The sequence below is a fragment of the Phascolarctos cinereus genome, unplaced genomic scaffold, assembly GCF_003287225.1.
Source record: "Phascolarctos cinereus isolate Bilbo 61053 unplaced genomic scaffold, phaCin_HiC Scaffold_1;HRSCAF=81, whole genome shotgun sequence".
Classification (NCBI taxonomy): Eukaryota; Metazoa; Chordata; class Mammalia; order Diprotodontia; family Phascolarctidae; genus Phascolarctos; species Phascolarctos cinereus.
This window is the reverse complement of record NW_027555514.1, coordinates 147154710-147178927: the sequence shown is the minus strand read 5'-3', so window position 1 is coordinate 147178927 and position 24218 is coordinate 147154710. Positions and strand designations below refer to the sequence as shown.

General features: G+C 36.9%; 1 protein-coding gene across 6 annotated transcripts in view; it reads left to right on the top strand.

The window, feature by feature from the left end:
* Positions 1–24218, top strand: part of MAGI2 (membrane associated guanylate kinase, WW and PDZ domain containing 2) — a 701300-nt gene that overhangs the window by 456283 nt on the left and 220799 nt on the right. For all 6 annotated transcript variants that reach the window (XM_020984495.2, XM_078154538.1, XM_078154537.1 and 3 more), the window contains 2 exons: positions 1265–1296; positions 7445–7634. In XM_020984495.2, coding sequence (XP_020840154.2) covers positions 1265–1296; positions 7445–7634 — 222 coding nt within the window. The remainder of the gene's footprint in view (positions 1–1264; positions 1297–7444; positions 7635–24218) is intronic.

The window sequence follows — 24218 nt, the reverse complement described above, 5'->3', positions numbered from 1 at the left end:
GAAGGGGGGAGACACACTAGGTTTTAGTGAAAACCACACTGCCTTAGATGCTACTTATAAATGGAAAGGAGTTGAAGTTTTCTGTTGCTGCTAGTTACTACAGGTCTTGAACTTTCGGTAGGTGAGAAATATGCATATATTTTCAACATAGCATGCTATTTTTGAGGAAAGTTTTCCTTTGGACATATCATTGCCGAAGTGGGAGAATGTGGTGTGACGAGGAAATACTTAGACTTATAAAACGGCATCTGTTGTGGCTAATTTGTTCATTGAGAGAGAGGCTAAGGACAGTGATTATTGTCAGCACTATTTTTTCAAGTCTTTTTTTTTTCTCAAACTATGATTAAGTTTTCCTCTTTTTGTCTGTTTTCATATGATATTTCATACCCAACTGAAAAATGCAAATCTGGCTGCTGTCTCAGTTGTCATTTGAATCAGCCCAATCAGTTTTGTCATTTGTGACACAAAGAGAGTTCCATTGCCTGAAAAATTATTGCTCCGGTATCCAAAAGATATTCATTTCTAGTGCCAGTTCATTTTTGAGATTGCATACTTTTTTTTTCAGTTACTTAGAATATGTTATTCAGAAATTGAATTGAGGCCCTTTGAACACCCAAAGGACAGTTCAGGGTTAGAGCTGGAAAGAATCTAAGAACTCACTGAACCTAAGACACTACAAATTCACAAGGGATAAGTAGCAGAGCTAGGATTTGAACACAGATCTTCTAATTCTAAATCTAATACTCTTACCACATTTTGATACTACACTTACCCAGCCAACTTAATCTTGTAATTATATACTACAAAAAAAATTACTTTTCCTATTTCTTCATAGGAAAAGCATTTTCCTATGAAAAACCGTATTTATTTTCTTATACTATGGTGTTCATTGCTGTATGTAGGAGGCAGTCATGCCTAATGTCAGCCCAAGTCAGGAAAGCTGAGACTTTGGCCATAGGTCATTGTTGAATGTTACAACTTGAGAATAGCAGTAACCCCTCAGTGTTCTGATTTTCCCAGATGTAAAATAAGAAAATATCACTAGGTAAAACCAGTGTATTTCTTTGAGATCTTTAGTATAGGCTATAAAGTTAGACAATTTTAAATTATTCATTTATTATTACTTTTATTGCTCAATTGCATACCATTATGTATTATAATGAGAAGAATAGATTGTAAAAAATCTGAACACTGAACTATTTAGGACTAATGCTATATGATGTGGTTTTTTTTTAAAGTTTACATTTTGTTTTCTTTATTTCAGGTTTCTTTTCTCCTTGGAAAACTCCAAAGCCTGTAAGTTGGTACCATTATAATTTTTTTTCTGTGGTTCTAATGATGATGTCCATTTCTATAAATGTTTATCAGTAGTGTCCCTATATAACACAGCAGCAGCATGGTACAGTAGAAGGAGCGTTGAACTTAGAGTTACAAGACCTAAGTGTGAATCTCAGCTCTACCTGTGTGACATTAGACAAATCATTTAGCCTCTCTGGGCTTCAGTTTCCTCATCTGAGAGCTTTTCTAGCTTTGAATCTATGAAAATATGATCCCATGAGTACTATAGATGGTCCCTTACAGCTCTCAAGCTATGATCCCATATCAAAAGAATAAATGTCCTTTTGTTATTTCTTAATGCCAAGTTACCATAGACTAAATTAAAAAGTTACATTTCATTTCTGTCTCCTTTGTACTTTCAAAATTCAAATTTAAGAGCCCCATTGGAATTGTAGCTTCAAAAGGATTCCTTAAGAAGGATTTCCCAATAAATCTCTAATATCCCTCTCAGAAAACACTGTGGTCTTTTTGGCTAATACACCATTTATTAAAACTATCCCAATTAACATGGACCAACAAGTCCAGAGAGTATGAAAAAAGTTCCTATAGGCCCACCTGAAAAGAATTTAGCTCTGTGCAAATAAGAATCTTTAATGGAAGCTAAATCAGAATTCACAGAATCATAGTGACTGATAGTTTTCAGCTGAATGACGTTCACTTTTTTAAAACACTCATTTAACTTCTCTGAGACTCAGTTTCACTCATGTGAAGAAATTGAGAGCCAGCAGGCTAAATGACGATCTGCTGAAGCATCATTTGCTATATCTCCATGCAGCTGCCAGATCAACTCAGAACCCGAATTTTCTCTCATGAGACAGCCTAAAACGTTGATAAGAGTGAACAGGCTGGTAAATGTATTTAGAGATTGATAGATTTTGTCTATATCTTTGACCGAGTTGAATTAGCAGTAGTAGAGGAACCCAAATTGCTAGAAGGGAAGAAAATGCATAGTTATGCTACTGTTTAGTCACGGATTCACTTATGAGGATTAAATTTATGGTGTGTTAGGAGAGTTCATCCTGCTCTAAATTTTTGTGAAAATCACACAAGTGAAAGACTTACAGCAGTATGATTAAATCAAGAAAAGCACCAGGCCTGAAGACAGCATACTTTCTCCTCATGTTTTCAAAATTTGCCCTTTCTCATTCCTCTTCTGATTCTGCCTGGTAAGGAGGAGCTCTAATTGTTGGGCTGACCAGTAAGTTAGAAATTCTTAAAATTCTGTGTGCATATGTGTGTTTATGTAGTATGTATGTGTGTTGCTGATTTAGAAACTCACTCGGTTCGCTTCAGCTGGGAAAGTATTATAAAATTTACTATTTTACAAGGATATCCTCTAGCTAAATGAGGTATCTTTAAAAATGATGTGGAGACATACACCACAGGAAAACTCATTATTATCAATTCTAATAGAAAGTTACCAGTATATTAATCTCTGCTTTGGGCTTCTCTCAGACCGAAATGGGGGAACCAGTAATTGGCAAATGAACCTGGACACATGCTTCTGGGGCTGAAGGAAATTATCAACATTATTTCGGATTTACTCCTCATTTTCAACAGAGAACCTCAGATGAGAAATTATTCTGCATTCTTAGCAAACCATTTAATTTAACACATGATTATGAAAAGAGGGGACTTTGAAAGTATTTAATCTGGAATAACAGGGCATTTAAATCGGAGTCAAAGAACCTGGTTTTGTGTTCTAGCTCTGTGTCACTTGCTGTGTAACCTTAGGCATATTCTTTGACCCCTCTGAGCCTCGGTTGTCTTATCTGTAAAAGGGGGGGGAAGTGATAATTGTTCTACCTGCTTCACAAGATTGGTGCAAGGAACAAATGAAATAATATGTGTGAAATGTTTTATAAATTATGAAGTGCTATATTATGTCATTGTGATCATGTAATATTATCTAGTTTTAGTGTATTCTTTTAGCCAAAATTCCCAGTACTAATTCCTTTTCCCACAATCTTAAAACAGTGTGCTTTGGTATTGTACGCTTTCTTATTGAATTTAACTAGAAACTTTATAGCACCATCACATTGCTACAATTATGCAATCTAGTGATTTCCTTATATGTACCACATTTATACAGATTATGCCATTTGATGTAATTACAGCATTTGCTGCCATTATAGTAATTACATCCATAGTCAATAATCCCAAAAAAGGTTTCTCAGAACCTAATTTACAATTAATCTTGAACCCATGCTGCCCCCAAAACAAAGCAACAGCAGCCAAGTTCTGAACTTCCAGGACCTCACCCTTGCCAAGGGAATTTGTCACTTTTGTACAGATTCATGAATCTCCCTAGACTTTCTCTGTTCCAGAGATTTCCATGCTTCCACCAAGTTCCCTCTGAAATCACCCACAGTTCTGTCTGAGGGACAAGATGCTAGATTTCTGTTCTGAGATATGGAAACTTTCAATTGTCTGCTAAGCCTTCTATCTTGGGGAACATTTTTATCTGTCACACAGGAATATAGACACCAAGAAACCAAGGCAAGCTTGAAGAGACCATGACAGGGACTCTAGTTATACAGAAGGGGTATGGAAGATCCCATAGACCAAGTCAGGAAATGGATTGGGGTGATTGTTAATATGGGAAGGAATAAGCCAGTCCTATGAACCTAGTCAGGAAATTAGAATCTGGTGTCTAGAATGGGGCGGGAAACCTGCAGCCTCAAGGCCACATGTGGCCATCTAGTTCCCCACGTGCAGCCCTTTGACTGAATCGAAACTTCACAGAACAAATCCCCTTAATAAAAGGATTTATTCTGTGTGACACTGGGTAAGTCACTTAACACCAATTGCCTCACCAAAATAATAATAATAATAAAATAAAAGGATTTGTTCTGTAAAATTTGGACTCAGTCAAAAGGCCACATCCAAGGACCTAGAAGGTCACATGTGGCCTCGAAGCCACAAGTTCTCTACCCTGCTCTAAAAATGAGGGCAGGTGTGTACCATGGGTCACAGAGTAATTGATTTAGAACTAGGAGAGACCTCAGAAACCACCTATTCCGACCCCCTCATTTTACAGATGAGGAAAATGAGACCCAGAGAGATTAAGTAACTTCTCCAAAATCACACAGCTAATAAGTGAAAGAACCCAGTCCAGATAAAAGGGCAATATCCAAAGTTCAAGAATTCACTAGAAACAGGAAGAAGCAAGAAGATACAATGGAGCCAAATAGGTCAGCAACCAGAACCTAAACCCCAGATCAGGTAAAGGAAGAGCCAGAGAGCAATGAACTCCCCCCATTAGAATGTAAGGCCCTTGTGATCAGGTATAATTTGCCTTGGTGCCTAGCACACAGCCTGAAACATAGTTGGCATTTAATAAATTCTTGTTAATTGGCTAATTGACATGAGCAGTGCAGAGCCCAAAGACAAAAAATAGAACAGCAAAGCATATGGAAACTGCGCAGTTCAAGATAGTGAACAGAACCCAATGAATGGCAAAGAAGGAAACCCAGAAGCAGGCAGGTACTGTGGGTGCTGATAGAGTACTAACATTCAGAATTCAACCAATGTAATTAAATGGTTCAGAAGGAATCATACTAGAAAATAAGATTGAGACCTCATTCTAGCTTCAAGGCCACTTGCCTTCTGTCCTGGTTTTAGGTCCCCTTCTAGATGGATGCAGTCATGGGCTCACTTTTAAATGTTCATAACTGGGAGAGGAAGAGCCCTGCAGATACCAATGACAGGAGAAGGCTTTACCATTTCTGGAACACTCTTAGCCTGAAAAACAATAGTTTTTATTCTATAAATTTTTCTCCTGGTCATTTTCATGAGTGCCATGGTTTGAAGCTTTTAAAATCACCTGATGAAATGGCTTGAAGTATTGATGAATGACCCAGCAAAAAGTTGTGAATGCTTTCCTAAGAACACACAGGACTAGAGACAGATTTCGCATTCTCTGTGTTTCAGAATGTCTACAGTTTGTTACTCTGCCATGGGAATGAGCTGCCTCTCCCAAACAATGCTGGTGGCATTTTTGGCTTTGTAGTTTTGAAATTGTTTTTTAGATCTCCTAATATTTCACCTGAAACACTCTTGCTTCACTGCACTGTATATGAGCTAATATGTACCCCAGCAAGATGTTTAGGGGTGACAGATCACCTGCCTTGCAAGATGGGGAAAACAACAAGACATGAGCACAAGCCCTATTACAGCAAATAGAACACTGTGGCTACTCAGACTGTATAGTTCAAGTTTATATACTGTGTTTATAAAACTTGTCAGGATTGAACACCTTATGTGTGAAGTGCTTAGGGAGGCAGAAATCATGCAAGAGAACGAACACTGGATTGAGAGTATGAGAGCACGGGAGTGAATCCTTCCTCTGCCTCTCATTTACTACCTATGTGACTTTGGGCAAGTCACTTAACTTCCTTATCCTCCAGTTTCTTAATGAGGGGATTGATATAGACCAAGGGTTTTTAATGATAGATTTCAAGGGGTTTGTGATTGGAGGGGGGGAGGGGGGAATGGCATCTTTATTTTCACTAATCTCTAACCAAAATTTAGCATTTCCTTCTGTTATAAATGTAGGCAACCAACTATTTTCCTGAGAATATTGTTCTTTAAACAGTGCCTAATACATAGTAAGCATTTAATAAGCACTTTATCTGTCTGTCTCTCTGAAAATAGTCCATATTTTGCCAGATTGTCACAAAACCCCATGATACAAAGAAAGGAAGGAAGGCAGGAAGGCAGGGAGAAAGAAAGAAAGAGAGAGAGAAAGAAAGAAAGAAAGAAAGAAAGAAAAAGAAAGAAAGAAAGAAAGAAAGAAAGAAAGAAAGAAAGAAAGAAAGAAAGAAAGAAAGAAAGAAAGGATAAGAACTCATGGCCTAAAGGATGACTAAGATGCCTTTCAGCTCAAAATCTGTGGTCTCATGATTTTAAAAGAATGTTGAATTGACCATATGAAACTTGGAAGTAAAAGAAGAAAGTTAATTTAAAAAACTATATTGCTCATTCAATGTAGTTAGCATGACAAAAATGGGAAATTTAACCCCAAAAGTGCAATATTTTTTTTATATCAATCATTAGCATTCAGAGCAGCTTTTTCCTAAGAGAATAAGAATTGTTGACTGAATAATAAAGCACAGTGCAATACTTTTAAAACACAGATTGTAAGACCACTCTACAGACACTTTTACTGTATTGAGTATACTTGACAGTGAACAGAAAGAGATTAACATCAAACCACAAACTCATCAGTCTGTTCCCCAAGTTGCTACATATTTAAGCAACTATGTCCTAGCTACGGGTACAGTCCTAGCTTTGTTACTAGGTGACTGTATGACTTAGAAAAAGTTGTACTCATTCTAGGACTCAGTTTCCCCATCAATACAATGAGAGGGTTAACCATATGATCTATAAGGTCCTTTCTAGCTAATTCTATGATTTTATGATGGACATGTCAGAACTAGTTTAATATGTGGTTAAATAATATGTGGTAACCATGGAGACCTGAGCAATGGTTCTCACAATGGGGCCAGCATGTTTTCACAGCAGAACAGGATTAGCTAGAGGCCAGGAAAAGTTAGTAGTCTTCTTCTCATGTCATTGAGAAAAGCCAGAGCCAACAAAGGAACCACATTTAAATGGTTCCATACCTGGTTTACTTGTAACATCAAGGCAACAACTTGTATTTGGCTAGCAACCTAATTTATTGCTGAATAAGGTGATGGTATCAGGAAGAAGTTTTAACCTACCATAATGGGCTCAGTTTAACAAAAGACCTCAGACAATTCTAGGGTTTTACACTGTGATATATTTGCCTAAGGACTGATAGAAAAGCATTAATTTGGGGAGGGCTTGATTGTTGGTAACATATAAGTAAGGTTCACTGGGATGATGGTATGTCATATATATGGATATACACACATATCTACATATATATTATATATATACATATACATATATGTCTTTATTCCTGTTCTCTTTTATCAACAATCTAAATCATGCTATAATATAACCCTGAGAACACCTAGTTTTTGCTAACCATGTTGCCTAGTACAGACTCTCGAGCTATGCCTGAGGGGAAGAGGGAACCTAGTTCCAAAACGACCTAATTTTACTATTGTCTTTTCAGATAATGGAACGATGGGAGAATCAAGGCAGCCCTCAAACAAGTTTATCTGCTCCAGCTATACCACAGAATCTCCCCTTTCCAACCTCCCTTCACAGGAGTTCATTTCCTGACTCAACAGAGGCCTTTGATCCGAGGAAGCCTGACCCATATGAGCTATACGAGAAATCCAGAGCAATTTATGAAAGTAGGCGTAAGTGAAAGCCCCAAACGACCAAGGGTGCAGTTAATTGTGACTCATATTTGTTCCCAAATGTTTCAAGTCTGAGTTAGTTCAGTATTTTCTGCCCTGTGTTTTAAAAGTAATTCAAATAGGGAGCCAACTAGTATATTCTGTTCTAAAAGGGACTTCACACTCTGTCCTGACACATTCACCCCTATTAGTAGGCTATCTTAAGTTCCATATCTTCATTTTAGAACTCATTTCCTATTACTGTTTCTTCTAAGCCCCCAAGCAAAATCAGCAAGTTATCAACTAGAAAGTTGTTTTACTTATTTGTTTTATTTTGGGCAACTAGCAAAATGATGAAGTATTATTTTTAACTGTATCTGTTTATGAGTCTGTAGTCTAAAGCAATTTTTTTTCCAGCTTTCCACTGTGTAGCAAGATAAAGGCCTTGAATGAGATATTAATCTGGTCTTGCCTGACCTGAACCTAGCTGAATTTAAAAAAAAAAAACAAAAACGACACCCCACATCACAGGAAAAAAAGGAATATAGTATCAACATCTCCTCCTTTAAAAAAGAAAAAAAGTGTTTCAGTTATTATGATGAATTTAATTGGATCAATTTTGAAAGCTTATTCTGCAAATAATATTATCTGAATATTTGCCGTACTATTTAAAAGTCTTCCCAAAGGGTTCAGTGCATTTTTTAAAATAAGGGGGAAAAACTTTTATTTAAGCAGGTATGTACATAGTACCTATAATCAATGATCTCATCAAAGAGTTTGAGAAAGAAAAAAGATGAGTTGTGTAAATATGTATTGATGAAACAAAATAAATATTGATGAAACAAAACCCATGAAATACATGGTAATATGGTGTTGGAAAGAGCACTGAATATTGGGTTTGGGGAGAGGAGGGAAGAATGAGAGGAAAGTCATTGAGAAGTGACAGTGATGTAAAACAACATCAATGAAATATTTATTTAAAATTTGTGCTAAACAGCACTAAAATAGGTATGAAAGGGGCTGAGATGTAGTCCAACTCTGCCACTAATTATATGTTTGACTTTAAACATATTACCGTACCTGGCCTCAGTTTCCTTATTTATAAAGTGAGACAATGTACTACATGATGCACAGGCCATTTTTATAGCTCTAAAAACCCATTAACCTAATTAGTGATTGAGAAACTTACTCTAATGAAAGTTCTTTTGTTCTTGGTATTCTAGTTGACTATATGAATGAAGGTCTGTGCTTTGTTCCTCTAGAAAGCTCATTTATGTGTTTATCATTAACAGAAAGGGAAGTCACAAGGCTTAAACTACATGCGTTTGGACCTCAGGCAGCTTTCTCATATTGTAAGCCCAGCAATGATGTTGTGAGCAAAACATCCACAGTGATAAAGGGAAAAAACAATACAGTGTTTCCCACCCCACCCCTCAACACACACACACACACACACACACACACGCTATCACAACTCATCGTAAAGAATCACTTTGGTTGATTAAATGCTTGAGACAGAAGACTATTATGAAATAATTGTTCATGTCTTGGTTGTTGGATCTCATCTTTTTTCTTCAAAATGGTTTCTGGGTAGATAGGTGTCCTGACTGTGGTATGTTGTCATAGCACCGACGCCTGGACCTGAAGTCAAAAGATCTAGATCACATAGGATCATAAATATAGAGCTGAAAAGGGACCTTAGAGGTCACTTCATTTAACCCCCTCATTTGAGCAATAAGGCCAAAAGAGCTAAAGCGATTGCCCAGGGTCACTCAGATTATTCTAAGTGGTAGAGAGATGTTTTGCACCTAACACCTTTGATTTTAGATCCATGGATGTTTGAGGCCAGTACCTGTTAGCTTTGTGACAGCATGCAAGGTCTTCCAATTCTTTGAGCCTCAGTTTCTTCTACTGTAAAGTGGGGATGATTGCCCTGCCTAACTCACAAGGTTGTTGTAAGGAAAATGCTTCCTAAAATGTGTTATATATGGGAGTTCTTGTCTTTCTTAGCTTCAGTAAAGGGGGGGAAAAGGTGAAATTTAGGATGTCAGCATAAACAAAATATAAAATTGATAAACACCTTCAGGTCAAAGTTCCATTTCCTTTGTATAGTTCTTAGTGCCTTATTTATGTAAATAACACTAATAACTAACATTTACATAGCACTTTAAGATTAGCAAAGTGCTTTACAAATATCTGATTTGATCCTCACAACAGCTGTTGTTATCCCCATTTTGCAGATGAGGAAAGTGAGACAGAAGTTGGACAATTTGCCCAGTGTCAAAAAACTAGTATGTATCTGAATCACAATTTGAACTCATGTTTTCCTGACTCTGGGTTCAGTGTTCTATACTCATTGCACCATCTATTACCCAGCTCTCACTTGTGACTCCAAGAAGCTGTAGCATACACAATGGCCACAACCCAGCAGATAGGCTAAACCAGGTGGAGGGTAACCAAGAGGCCTCAAACCTGTTGGTGAGTTAGAGGGCTGTCCGCCCCAAGCACGTGAAGACTTTCCCCAGCAGAAGAAAACAATTTGTTCCAATGGCCTTGAAGGCAGTTGAAGTAGGTGCTATGCAGTGCTTAGAGCTTGGTCTGATACCAGAGACACCAAACTCATCCACTGCATCCTAGACCATCCCCTGTCATCTTGACTTTTGTCTTGCCACTGGACTACAGTAACTCTAGAAGAGAAAGTGAGTCTAATGACTGTGTAACTCTGCCTCACTTAAATCCAATTAATGGGCAAGTTAGGACATCACCCTATGATGTCTTTGGTTCTCTTCAAAAAAAAAAAGGACAAACAACAACAACCACTTCCCAGCTCCTGAATCAAGCAACTGGAATTTTTTGAATGCCTATACTGTGACCAGAATACATTCTTCTCTATTAAAAATACCAAAGTATTACTCCAAGAAAGATTTTCATTAGTTGAGGAAGATAATATGTGTGAGATTTATGGGAGACACAGTCACTGCCTTCGGAGATAAAAGTGTATGGGAATCATAACAATAGTCCCTGGCTTGGAAAATATTTTTTTAACAATTTTGAGGAAATATCAAAGACCATTTAGAAAGCATCATTATGTGGCATAGAGAGTTCTATATTTAGAGTCAGAGAATTCAAATTTAAACCCTGATTCTTTTCATTACCTATGTGACTTTGAGCAAATCACCTAACCTCTCTGCGTTTTACTTAGTTTCCATATCTATAAAATGAGGAATGAAGTAAATCATATCTAAAACACTTAGGATCTCTTCTAACTTTAAAATCTACAATCCTGTGACTCCTCTTATCTCACAGTTAATCTCCAGTTGTCTATTGGACATCTTGACCAAGATATCTTAAATTCAACATGTCCAAAACTGAACTTACTATCTTTCTACCAAAGGTCTGCCAATCTTCTTAACTTCCCTATTACTATTGAGGGCACCATCATCCTTTCAGTCTCCCAACCTCATGATCTAGGTGTCATCTTCTAACCCTTGCTCCCTTTCACTCACTCCCATATCCAATTTGTTGCCAGGTTCTGTTGATTTAACCTTCTTAACATCTCTCCTCTAGTCTCTATTCATCTCCTCCTTCTCTTTTTTGACACTGCCAGTATGCTGGGGCAAGCTCTCATCACCTTGAATGGTCTCTTGAAATAGACTGCTGGTTTATTTCCCTAACACAAATCTCTCCCCATCATCTACTCACCTGTCAAATTGATCTTCCTATAATACACGTCTTACTGTATTAACCACCCCTCTCAATTAATTAAACTCCAATGACATTTTTCCTGACTTTCCCCCACATGTGGAATCCTCTCCTTCCTCATCTCTGTCTCCTGGCTTCCTTTAAGCCCAACTGAAAAGTCCACCTTCTACAAGAAACCTTTCTTGATCCTTCTTAATGCTAGCACCTTCCATTTGATCATCTCCAGTTTATCGTGTATAGATCTTGTTTGTACAGAATGGTTTTTTTGTTGTCCCTCCCAGTAGAGAGCAGAGACTTTCCTTTTGTCTTTCTTTGTACCCTCAACTCTCTATAAATCTGATTCATTGTTCATCTCCTTCCCCACCCAATGACAAGCAGCCCAAACTGATTGTGTCTGAGCCTCCATAACCTCTCTGTGGCATTGCTGCCCCACTTTTGCCTCTATTGCTATATGATCATAGGATCAGAGATTTAAAGCCAAAAGGAAATTTCGAGGTGACTAAATCCAACACTCTCATTACATAGATGAGGATATTAAAACCTGGAAAAATTAAGGGACTTGCCCAGGTTGACCTAACTAGTAAGTGTCTGAGGAAAGTTTTGAACTTTTTTTCTAGGGCCACATACAGCAGTCACAAAATGACAGGATTTGAGAGTTGGAAGGGACCTTGGTAGCCATCTAGTCCAACTGAGATACAAGAGGAATCCCCACTCTAGCATATCTAACAAGTGGCCACGAGCCTCTGTTTGAAGACCCCCTTTTCCTGTCCAAACTTGGACGAGGCTATCCTGCCCCTTCCCTGCCATCTGCAAATCATACTCCCTGTACTCTTACCCTCCTCCACCTTCTACTAGCACTCAGATTCCAGCCCTAAATAGCCTTAGACTCTGATAGATGAGTTTTTACCTTATCCTCCCTGGAACCAGGCTACAACATCCTGGCTCTCTTCAAACCCCTCTGCATTCTGGTCCACTGGAACTCAGACTCTTCCCTACCCCACCCCACCCCCAACACCCTAGGCCATCAAAGTAGAACTTTAATGTCCAAAACCAGACCACCAAACTAGCCACCAGCCATCTTCAAATGATACCACTGTGGACTTCCTCCCCCTTTCTAATTTTAACTCCCCGGTATGCAGCAGTGTGCTGGTGCCGGATCATACCTGCTCTTGAAAGCCAACATGTTCGATTTTCAGTATGAGCATTTGCACCTAAGAAATCAGGAAACATTACAAATCAGCACTTGATTTATTGTTTTGCTCATTATCTAGACTTGAGAACATGATGGAGAAAATATTAAGATGGATTAATCTTAAAAATGTATCCCTTCATAATTTTTTTTAATAGTGCCAGTTGTTAAATATTTACTAGCACACCCCTACCTATGTGACATCTTCTCCTATTAGAATATAGGCTCCTTGAGGGCACAGAATAATTTAGTTGTTGTAGCTAGATCTTTCTTCCTTCTTTTTCTTCTTTTCTTTCTTCTTTCCTTCATTTTCTTTCTTACTTTCTTTCATGCATTCAAGGAAAGGGACTATAGCACTTCTCAAGGCAGCATATCCTATTTTTGGACAGCTCTAATTATTAGAAAGTTGTTTTTGTTTTTGTTTTTGTTTTTGACATTAAGCTTGCCCTTGATTATGCCGTCTGGGTCCAAATAGAGTAAATCTAATCCTTCCTCCATCTGACAGTCCTTCAAACATTGGAAGACATTTATCATGTCTCCTCCTACCCCTAAGTCTTCTTCTCCCTAAGCATTCCTTTTTTTTTTTCAATCAGTCTTCACATGTCACAGACTCAAGGCCCATCACCATTCTGGTTGCCCTTCTCTGGATGCTCTCCAGTTTGTCAATATCTTTCTTGAACCATGCTGCCCAGAAAGGAATACTCCAGATGAAGTATGATGAACACATAGAACACCATCCCTATTACAGAAAGCCCTAGTTCTCTTAGTGCTGCCCAAGATCTTATAGCTTTTTGGCTTCTACATCAAACTACTAACTTACAGAGTTTGAAGTCCATTCTATTCATACTCTTCACTATAGCATGCTGACTTTTCTTCATATTCTATAAGGGAATACTTCCATCACATAGCCTATTTTACGTGGGTATGTGTCTTAAAAAATACAGTTAGTCTCCATAATTTGCCTTCCTGCCTCTACTGTCTCCCTTCTCTAACCTTCCTTTCATACAGTAGTACAGATCTCACCATATCAATATGCTGGACCAGACCCAATTCGAGCCAATCTGATTCTGGTTTGGCATTAGAACACAATAAAATATTCATGGACCATAGGCTGCAATTAAAAGTCACTTTCCTTATAACAAAATCTTTAAAAGGATATTTTAAAATAATTACTTTAAATTTAAAAAAAAAGAGCTGCCTTCTATCTCTACATTCAATTTGGCAGCAAGACTGAATCAGAAAAATGCCCTATAGCAGAAATTTGGCTAAGCCTCTGGTGTCTGTAAATCCTCATAAACTGAGAGACTTTATACCTCAAGTAACAAGGAAGCCACACCTGTGGTTTATACCTTAGTTCTGCATATCACCAAATTCCAAAGATGCCATCCCTCCCTGCCTTAAAGGGAAGTTAGCCCAGCCTGTGTAAAACAAATACTGTTCCTAACAAGACTCTCCTCCTTAAAAAAAAAAGAAAAAAAACATTCAATAGCTCCCTACTGACTCCAGGATAAAATGTTAATTCTTTAGCCTTCCATTTAAGGACTTCCACAATCTACTTCCAGCCTTCATTCCTAATTTTATTTCATGCATTGCATATTTCAACCAAATTGGACTCCTAGATGTTCCATGAACTTGACTTTCTATATCCTGCCTCCATTCACATTGGTTATTCCCAGTGCCTAGATTACAATCCCTCCCTCATGCTCTTGTTTCAGAACCAATGACATTTCAAGGATCTTAAGGCTCAGGTACTACTTCCTCTTCAAAGGGTTCTTTGACAGTCCCAACTGAAATTTTCTCTCCTTCCTCAAATTTTCCTGGAGCATCTGGTCTAGATGTCTCCTTTGCTCCCATCTCTTCCTACCACATATATAAAATGAGATTAATTCTGAAGCTTCTTTGAACTTTAGTGATCCTGCCTTGTACTATTATAATTATCTCTATGCCTGTCATATCTTTTTTCCCTAGTTTCCCAGTAGAATGAAAGCTCTTTGAGGATGAGGATTTTGTCATTTTTATCTTTGTATCTTCAGTATCTGCCTCAGTGCCACGCACATAATACGCACTGAGATTTAGGTTGTTGTGGTATTGTATTGTGGTTTAACAAAGAAGCCCTTCTCCCCGTGTGCATTTCCTGCTTCCAAATATATGTGTGTGTGTGTGTGTGTGTGTGTGTGTGTGTGTGGTGTGTGTGTGTGTAAAGATTCATTCTTTTATTTAAATCTTTAGGGTAGAAAAAATTCTAACCAGATGGTGAAGACAAAGTCTTATTCTAAATATCTCCATATGTTTATCTCTTCCATGCCCAAAGATCACACTTATTTGTAAATATGTCAGAGATTTCTATCCCTCCAAAAAAAAAAAAGGCAATATCCAGGACTGATATTGTAATCTACTTCCATTTTATTTCAATTATAATAAATTAATGTATTTATTATACACAAGTATATACTTGAACTCCTAATTCTCTCCTGAGGCAGTCAGTAAGAAAAACCTAAACAAACCCAAACTCCAGTTGCTAGCAGAGAAGATTTCAACTTGCATTAGTAGAAAGAATTTCTACATCTCAGAGTTCCACGCAGGTCCAATCCCTATCCCTGTAGTAAACCTCTACTGCCCTTTCATAGAACTATTTCTAAATCTGGAGAGAATTTTTTTTTGCATTTACATTCAAAATCAAGTTGCAGAAATTCAATAAAATATATGCCTCTGCAGTACTTTGCTTTTCATGAACTATAACCTCTGTTCCATCAAGATTACCAATAATATTTGGCTACTATATACCAGACTGCAGCAAATGATATAACTATATTAAATTATGTAACTGCTACCATGCCTAATTTGACTCATAATTAGATTGTACTAACTTCATAATATGCATGCCCAGGAACATTTCAAAAACATGTATTTATAAAAAGAAAAAAAATCCTGTGATTGTAAACAATTTATGACAGCCATAGGAAATCAGAGACCATTTAAAGCGGCATAACTAGATACATGGAAAAAAGAAGCAAAAAGTGTCTCATAGGATCATAAACTACAAGCTGAAAGAGGTTATAGAGCCCGTCAAGGCCAACCTCATTTTACAGATGAGGTTTGGGAGGGAAAAAAGTTAGATTTCTGTCAATATTTTTTAAGAGAGAGGTGGGAGAGGGTGCTACAGATGTGGAATGTTGCACACTTTTAGATGAGGTCACTATTATTAGTTTTACATAATAATAATAGCACTTATTAAATTAAATCAAAATTATTAAATTAAAAACTTAATTGTTTTGCTTTGTTACAAGAGACCTCTCAGGAAGGATGGTCTGTAAATGTAATGTAAAAACACAAAACATCAATAAAACTTCTAAAAATACCAGACAGGAACATCAAAATAAACATGTGGCAAAGAAGTTAAGTGTAAGGCTCGTGCAGCTAATAAAGGTCTGAAGCAGACTTTGAATTCGGGTCTTCTTGACTCTAAGTCCAATATACAATCCACTATGCTATGCCGCCGCTCTCTCAAAAGTTCATGAGAATAAAAGAGACCTTTTTTATCTAATGTAATAAGACCGGAGAACGGAAGTTGCTTGCAATCTTCTTTCTGTTCTGTGATTCCACTAGGATAGGCACATCAAAATAGATTGCACTGGGATAGTTCTGTGGTCTCAGACAGCTCGAATTTTCATAGGCAGTAAAAAAGACATTGTTTGATTAAACTATCAATCAAACAAATAATTGCTATTTGGTCAATAACTACTATATTCCCAGCATTCAGTAATAAGAGGTACCGTGGGAATAAAAGAAGAACTTTGGTAAAAATCCGTTTTAAGAAGTTTATAATCTAGACGTACGTACATGAAATAATTAGCAAACTAGGTAGTATTGTGCTCGCCCTGTGTTCGCCAACATTTTTATCAGTGGCTTGAGTGAAGGCACAGATGGTGTATTCATCCTGCTATTATATGGTATAACAGTCACGATCCAAAAATATATTGACAAACTAGAAACCTTGTCCAAATCTAACAAGGTGAAATTTAATAAGGATAAACATTAAGTCGTAATTGATCGCAGAATCATAGAATTTGAGAGTTGGAAGGGAACTCAGAGGCAGTCTAAACTATAGTGTGCACAAAAGAAATCTCCACTAGAATAGCTGCCATGCAGCCTCTGTTTAAAAACATCTAAGGAGGGAAAGCTACCTCCCCTTGAGACAGCTCATTCCACTTTTGGAAAGCATTGTTAGGATTTTTTTTTTTTTTGGAATTCAACTTAAACAGCTTCTTTGCAATTTCCCCCTAATAGTCCTGGTTCTGCCCTCTGGGATCAGATGGAACCAACCTAATCCTACTCAGCATGAAAATCCTTGAAATACTTCAAGACAGAAGTCAAATTTGCCCTCCCCCACCCACATCTTTTCTTCTCCAATTTAACATTCCCAGGCCTTTCACCTGATCCTTTAGACACGAACTCAAGGCTCCTTAAACTTTTGGTTTCTCTTCTCTAGATAATCTCTAAATTATCAGCATCTTTCTTATATCAGGATACCCAGAATTGTACATAGTATTCTAGGTCAATTATTCAGATATGGAAGAGACAATTTTAAAATAATTTTAGTTTTTAAAAATTAATATTACAAGTGTAGGATTAGATGGAAATGTGTTTTGTATGATTGCACATGTATAACCTATATCAAATTGCTTACCATTTCAGGGAGTGGGGAAAGCAGGGAGAGAGGGAGAGAATTTGGAACTCAAATTATTAAAAAAAAAATCAAATGTTAAAAATTTTTTATGTAAAATTGGAAAAAATATTATTTAAAAAAACAAGTGTAGGATTGGGTAGGAAGAGTGAGATAGTAATTCATTTACAAAAGGTCTGGGAGTTTTCAATGTCTTTCGAGGTCGTTATGAGTTAAGATTATGACATGGCAGACATGGCTGACAATGAAACTAACAGAATCTTTGGCTGCACTAATTGAGTTAGACTGCCCAGGACAAGGAAAGAAGGGGTTGATATCCCCCTGGAATCTGTCATAGGTCACATTTGTGTATGATATTCATTCTCAGGTGATACATTGTAGGTAGGACATTAATGACCCTAATGCGTCCAGAGTAAAACAACCAGTGTAATGGTGACTGAAGACCATGCCATGTGAAGATGTTCCGCAGAAACTGGGGATGGATGTTTCACCTAGAGAAAAGAAAAGGGATGTGATATCATTCTTTTAAGTATTTGAAAAGCTGACATTTGGCAGCAGGATTAAGGTTCTTTGTGGGTCAGGGTTTCCAGAGGGAGGAATTAGAACCAATGAATAGTTGCATTGTTAGATTACAGATGCATTATAAACAGAAACTCCTAAACCTTCAGAAAAGTTGAAATGGACCACTTTTGGAAGGTATTGAATGCCTCACTGGTGGTATCCAAGCACAAATGGATGGCCATTTGTAAAATATACCATTGAAAGGATCCTTGCCTTGCCTCAACTGGACTCCATTCCCTTTACGGGCCCTTTTAAAGCAAATTCTGTTATTGTGTAACATGTTATAGTAACAGAGAGAGAAACGTGCTGAATAGAATGATGGACTTTGAATCAGAAGACTCAGATTGCAACTGTTCCTCACCAACAAATTTTGTGACTTTGGACAGGTCACATAATCTCCCAAAGCCTCACTTTCCTCATTTATAAAATGGAGGTAATAATACTTTCACTGACTATCTTCTGCATGCTATTGTAAGGATATTGCTTTGTAAACCTTCAAGATATATATATATATATATATATACATATATATATATATATATATATATATATATATATATATACATATATATACATATATATATGTATACATATATATGTATATATGTGTATATATACATATGAATTATTGTCATTTATAGAAAATTAGGAAATTTGACAAGCATACATTGTAAAATGTTTCCATGCTGTTGTCAAGTTATTAACTTTTTCCTGAAAGCTTGATATTTCATCAATGATTTTGGGCATTTCATATTCTTTTTTTTTTTATAGTGAGGCAATCAGGGTTAAGTGACTTGCCCAAGGTCACACAGCTAGTACGCGTCAAGTGTTTGGTCTGAGGCTGGATTTGAACTCAGGTCCTCCTGACTTCAGGGCCAGTGCTCTATCCACTGCGCCACCTAGCTGCCCCTGACATTTCATATTCTTATAATTTAAAAACTTTAACTTTGGTCCAAGTTATACGAATAGTTAAAAAGACCATCAGGACAAATGTTATGAGTGTGTTTTTCCTCCACTTTTGTTTTAGGCATAAAGAGTATCCACCCTTAGTTAGGATAGCTTCAGAATGACTGTTGATTTCATAGGAGACACTTTATATCTCTGGGATCACTGTAATTAGTTCAATTCAATTCTGAATAGAGTCATTTGGATAACTTTGGTACCTATGAGGGATCCTCCTTCCACCAGAAATTTTTGTGATATATCTTCTATGACACTAGCAATCACTTGGCTAAGCATATCTCCTGTTTATGCCTTTCTTGATACTTGGAATCATTAAGCAAAGGTATCTCTGCAGTTACATTTGTCATTAAATTTTGTGTAATATTAACATATGGATAGGAAATTCCTTGTTAGAGAAAGAAAGGAAATGGAAAAAGTATTAAGTGCTGACTATGTGCCAGGCACTGTAACTAAGAACCTGGGAATACAAATATAAAAAGCAGGATATTTCCTGCCCTCAAGAAGCTTACATCCTAATAGAGGAAGACAACACATATAAGGATACCAGGAAAGGGTATTTTAGTCACAGAACTCACAAAGCTTCTCAATGGCATTATAAAGTGATTGATTGTCAAATCCTTTGCAGGAATAGTAATAGTAGTTTTGATTTTTTTTTATAGTAATCAAGAGTAAAAGGTAGGAGGAGGTTGGGACAGTGACGTAAACATGCTAGGGCATGGCAAGATGAAAACCAGAGTGAGAATGGTGGGTCTGGGACCAGACTCTCACTAATCAGTAGTGGAAGGCCCCAGGGTATAGAGTGCTGAGTCTTAGAACTAAGGATGGTCAGAGTTCTTTCAAGACTATATTTTGTTCTACTGAATCAAGTATTCCGTTTTTTCCCCCACACATTGAAATGTTCTATTCTCCATACATACCTCTAAGAAACTTGAGTGATTGTGAAGACATGGTTAGCTGAAGAAAACAATCTATGAAAACTTACCTTATTCCCTTCTTATGTTTTCTTGAGGATTTTCATGATGTGTGCATAGAATATTATCATAAATACTTTAAGAAGAAGAGGAAAGAAGCTTAAGTATATGGGGCAACAGATTGCCTTTTTTGGTGGTAAAAGTACCATTTCTGATACTTTACCATCTTTTGGAATAGAAAGGAAATTGAATATATATCTATCAATGCAAATGTGTGAATGTTTGTATAAATATATTTGTATGAGGGAGTTCATATGTATTCTGCAATACGCATATGTAACGAATTCAAATATGTTATATATGTACATATGTCTATGTATAGATATAGATTGCATACATAAATATATACATAAAGATATATGTGTGTATGTATTTCAGACAGATGCTTCAGATGGACAGTGGGAAAGCCCAGTGGAATCATAAGAAGAAATTTGACTAGATTGCATTTGCAAAATTTATTTAGTGATTTCCATGATCCCAAGCTGCTTCCTGACACAAATCTCATTTTTCTAACGGTAGTGTTCTCCCAGTGGTGATGCATAGCTACAAATCATAAACCAATATGATATCAGAAGAAGAAAAATGCAACTTATCCAAAGAGTGATGGAAAGATGTGTGGTGGATCTAAGTATTTACCACCAATAACTTACAATCCAGAAGCGTCTCATTTGTAGTACTTTTATTCTGAACACCATCTCACATTGTTAATGTTCTTTTTCCTCTGCTCTCCTATCTAGTTCCTAAGGCAGAAGAAGAGATTTGCTTTTACAACAAGATTTATTATCTGAAATTATATTATATCTTCAGGAGGCAAAATTACAAAAGAGAAGATAAATAGTTTTGGAGTATATTATAATAATCTCAAAACTGAAACATCTACAGTATCTGGCCTGAAGATTTCTAGTGATCCTCGTTAAACACTCTCCTCTGTTTCTCTTATAAAAGTGTATTTCCTTACATACTTCTGGTGTGTATAAGATAGTGGGTCAGTAAAGTAGCATCAAGCAAAGACAAGACAAGAATTTATCAATTTGATCCTCAGGCATAGCAATAGTGCATTTATGTAAATTGCCTAATATAGCTTTTATTACTTTATTGCTCCCCAAGAGTTTGAATTCACTAGTTTGGGCTTAGTAGACATTTTCAAGAATTGCTCCAGCCAAAAATAAATAAATTAATAAAATTAACTTATGTCCAACTCACAAGCCTTCTGGAACTTTTTGGGCTGGTCTTCAAACAAAACCCAGATAATCAAAAGTTATACTTCAATGGATAATATATTTAGAACCCACAATCAATTCCTAAACATGGTGAGGTACAGAGACTTTACCATACTTTAGAGAAGAATAACTGGACTTCATGATATATTATGGGAAAATATACTGTATGTAATTTTCACATAAATATAACTTTTGACTCTTTTTATATAGATCTAAATATGTATATAAGCTTATATATCACATGCATGTTATAATATTACATACACATAATTACATAGTAAATATAGTAATATTTATAGTCATGCTTTTAGGTAAATGTCTGTTTACAGTGAATTTAGTTGGACAACTGGTGTGTGAGTGACTATCTAAACCATAAAATAATAGCTAACATTTATATAATACTACAAGATTTACAAATATATATACATATATACACATACATACATACATACATAAATTGTTGTTCAATAGTGCATTTATATCCAACTCTTTGTGACCCCATATGGGTTTTCTTGGCAAAGATACTGGAGTGATTTGACATTTTCTTCTCCAGTGGATTAAGGCAAACAAAGGTTAAGTGATGTGCCCAGGGTCATACAACTAGTAAGTATCTAAGGCCACATTTGAACTCAGGTTTTCTTATCTCCAGGCCTCCTCCTATTCACTGAACCAACAAACTGCCACTTAAGCCCATACATACATATAAACATATACATATATATTATCTCATTTTATGCTCACAAAGACCCTGGGAGGTAGAAGCTATTATTAGACTCATTTAACAGATGAGGAAACTGAGACAAACCAAGGTTAAGTGACTCCCAAATCACACAGCCCTAAGTGTCTGAGGCCAAATTTCAATACAGGTCTTCTTGACTCCAAGCCCAGAACTATTATACCTAGATGCCTAGGTATAATTTATGTATCTCAAATACTTAAGCCCCACCCATAATTTGGCATTGAGGGCCTTGATGAGTAGTTCAAACCTCCCTGTGAAGCCCCCATTGATTGTACATGCATATATAAAGCACAAAATGTCCAGAAAAAAAGAGCAATAAAGTGTAATGCATTAAAATACTCAGGTGTGAACTCCTTGGTCTTATCAGGGAGAGTAAGCCAAGTATAGCATTACATAATCATGGATTTGGAAGGGAGTTAGTCTAATCTGTCCTCCTACTCCTAGGAAAGATTATACTTACAATATCCAGAGGGATGGCTATCAATCAGCACTCTTCTTTCTAGATTGTCAGGCAAGAAGACAGCCTTCTAATGGTAAAGCTGAGAGCACATTCTTCTCTTTATCACAGAGAAAGATTTCTCTTTTTCTCTAGAGATCTCAAAGCTATGAAACCTCATTGACCTTAGCAGCTGAGCCCTTTTCTAGGACAGTCGTCCTTTTTTTTTTTATAAGTCCTCTCTAAACTCAGTAAATTCAGCCTAAGTTTATTTCTGGCCTACTAGGTGATAGCATTGCTCATGTCTGCTGTTGCACCTATGAAATCAGAAGCTGGGGACAGCAGCACAACAGACATGAAAGAAAAAAAATTGTAAGTCTTTTCTGAAATTTTTTCTACTTTTTTCTGCTGGTTCTGGTTGAATCATTCTGGTTGAATGATGACTGGAGTTGCCCAAACTTTTTTCTGTTCACATTGAGCCCTGATTGTTATAAATAAAGAATTTACGAGGTACAGCATGCCCATGGCTCTCTGCAATAAGACATCTGTCAAATATAAGGTCATAAAAGTGTCAGGCATCTGTACAGTGTAATGTGCCTTATGGCACAGCCTCTTTACAACAGAAAACCCGTTGCATTTTCTTCAGAAAGTTCTGCAGTATGGCATTTTCAGCAATTAGGAAATATTAACCCACAGAAACAAATTCCACAGTGATAAGAACAATTCCAGAACATTGATAAGCAAATGGAAACTATCCTAAAGAAGCAAAATAGCATTTTATTTTTATTCTTAAAAAAACAGGTCTAAGTCTCTGCTACATTTTCATTGTCTTTTATTGAGCAAGGGCCAGGGTTATGCTATGAGCCCATCCTGACTGATAGTGAAATAATACAGAAAAGATGGAATATGACAAAAATATTGCCAAGTTCACCAGAGTCTTTGAGTCAACTCTAAATGTAGGTTGACTACTAGAAGCATACCACTTTAAAAAAAATAGGGGCAGCTAGGTGGCGCAGTGGATAGAACACTGGCCCTGGAGTCAGGAGGACCTGAGTTCAAATGTGACCTCAGACCAAACACTTGACACTTACTAGCTATGTGACCCCTGGACAAGTCACTTAACCCCAATTGCCAAAAAAGAAAAAAAAAACAATATCCTTTCAGTATCTGGGGTTGAAATCGGGAAAGTTGAGCTGTGAGGCTTTCTTTCCACTATGTCCTCTTAACATCTCTGGTTCCATTTACTCTTCCGTTAAGTTATCCCCAAGAGGTCATAGAGGCTGAAAATATAAGTAGATTTGAGAAGGGGTTATATAAATTCATGGATGATGGATTGATAGCCAGGCATTGAGGAGAGTATTTATTATGTCCTTACATGTCTCTAACCTTTTGGGGATGGTGTCATGGTGGACAACCCTTACTGGAAACCACTATTAAAGATAGAATACCAAACTGGATGGTACACTATCCTGAACTAGAATAGCATGACTTTTGCTCTTATATTAAGTTGTGATAATCATAATCTTGTTGAAGGGGAGACCAATATTATTTAGTGACTTTAAAATGCTAATTGCTAGCGCATATCAATGCTAACAGCTTTATCTTGTACATTGTCATTCACACAAAAATAACATCAAAGGAACTTTTTTCTGACTCATTTTTCAAGTGATCTAAGAAATAATCCATATATTCCTCTTATGCATTTACCTCCTCTTCTCCCTGTTCCCCCAAGAATACTATTGCCAGTTTCCCTGACTAACTTAAATTATGTTGTAAGCAGAGGCTAGTACTGCTAAGCATGTTAAGCAAATCTTCTAGTGAGATCCAAGGAGGCAGAAACTTCCCCTTTCCTGCAAACATGACTTTCTTCTAGCTTTCTCCTCCATCAGAGGGAAAGGGCCTTCCTTTTGAAACCCAGCCCTTCGAGTTAAAAAATTAAATTGATCTTATCCACCCATTCCTCCCTGCTGTGCTGCTGGTTCATGTTTTATTTCTATGAGTAGCTAAATCCCCGATTTCTGTGCTAGGTTTGTCAAGTCTGATGATATTCTCACCTTTTGTTCTGTTAGCTCTAAAACCCTCAATAAGCTCCAGCTGACCAACCTTTTTTTTCTCCCTAAAGTAAAAAATGTTCTCTCTC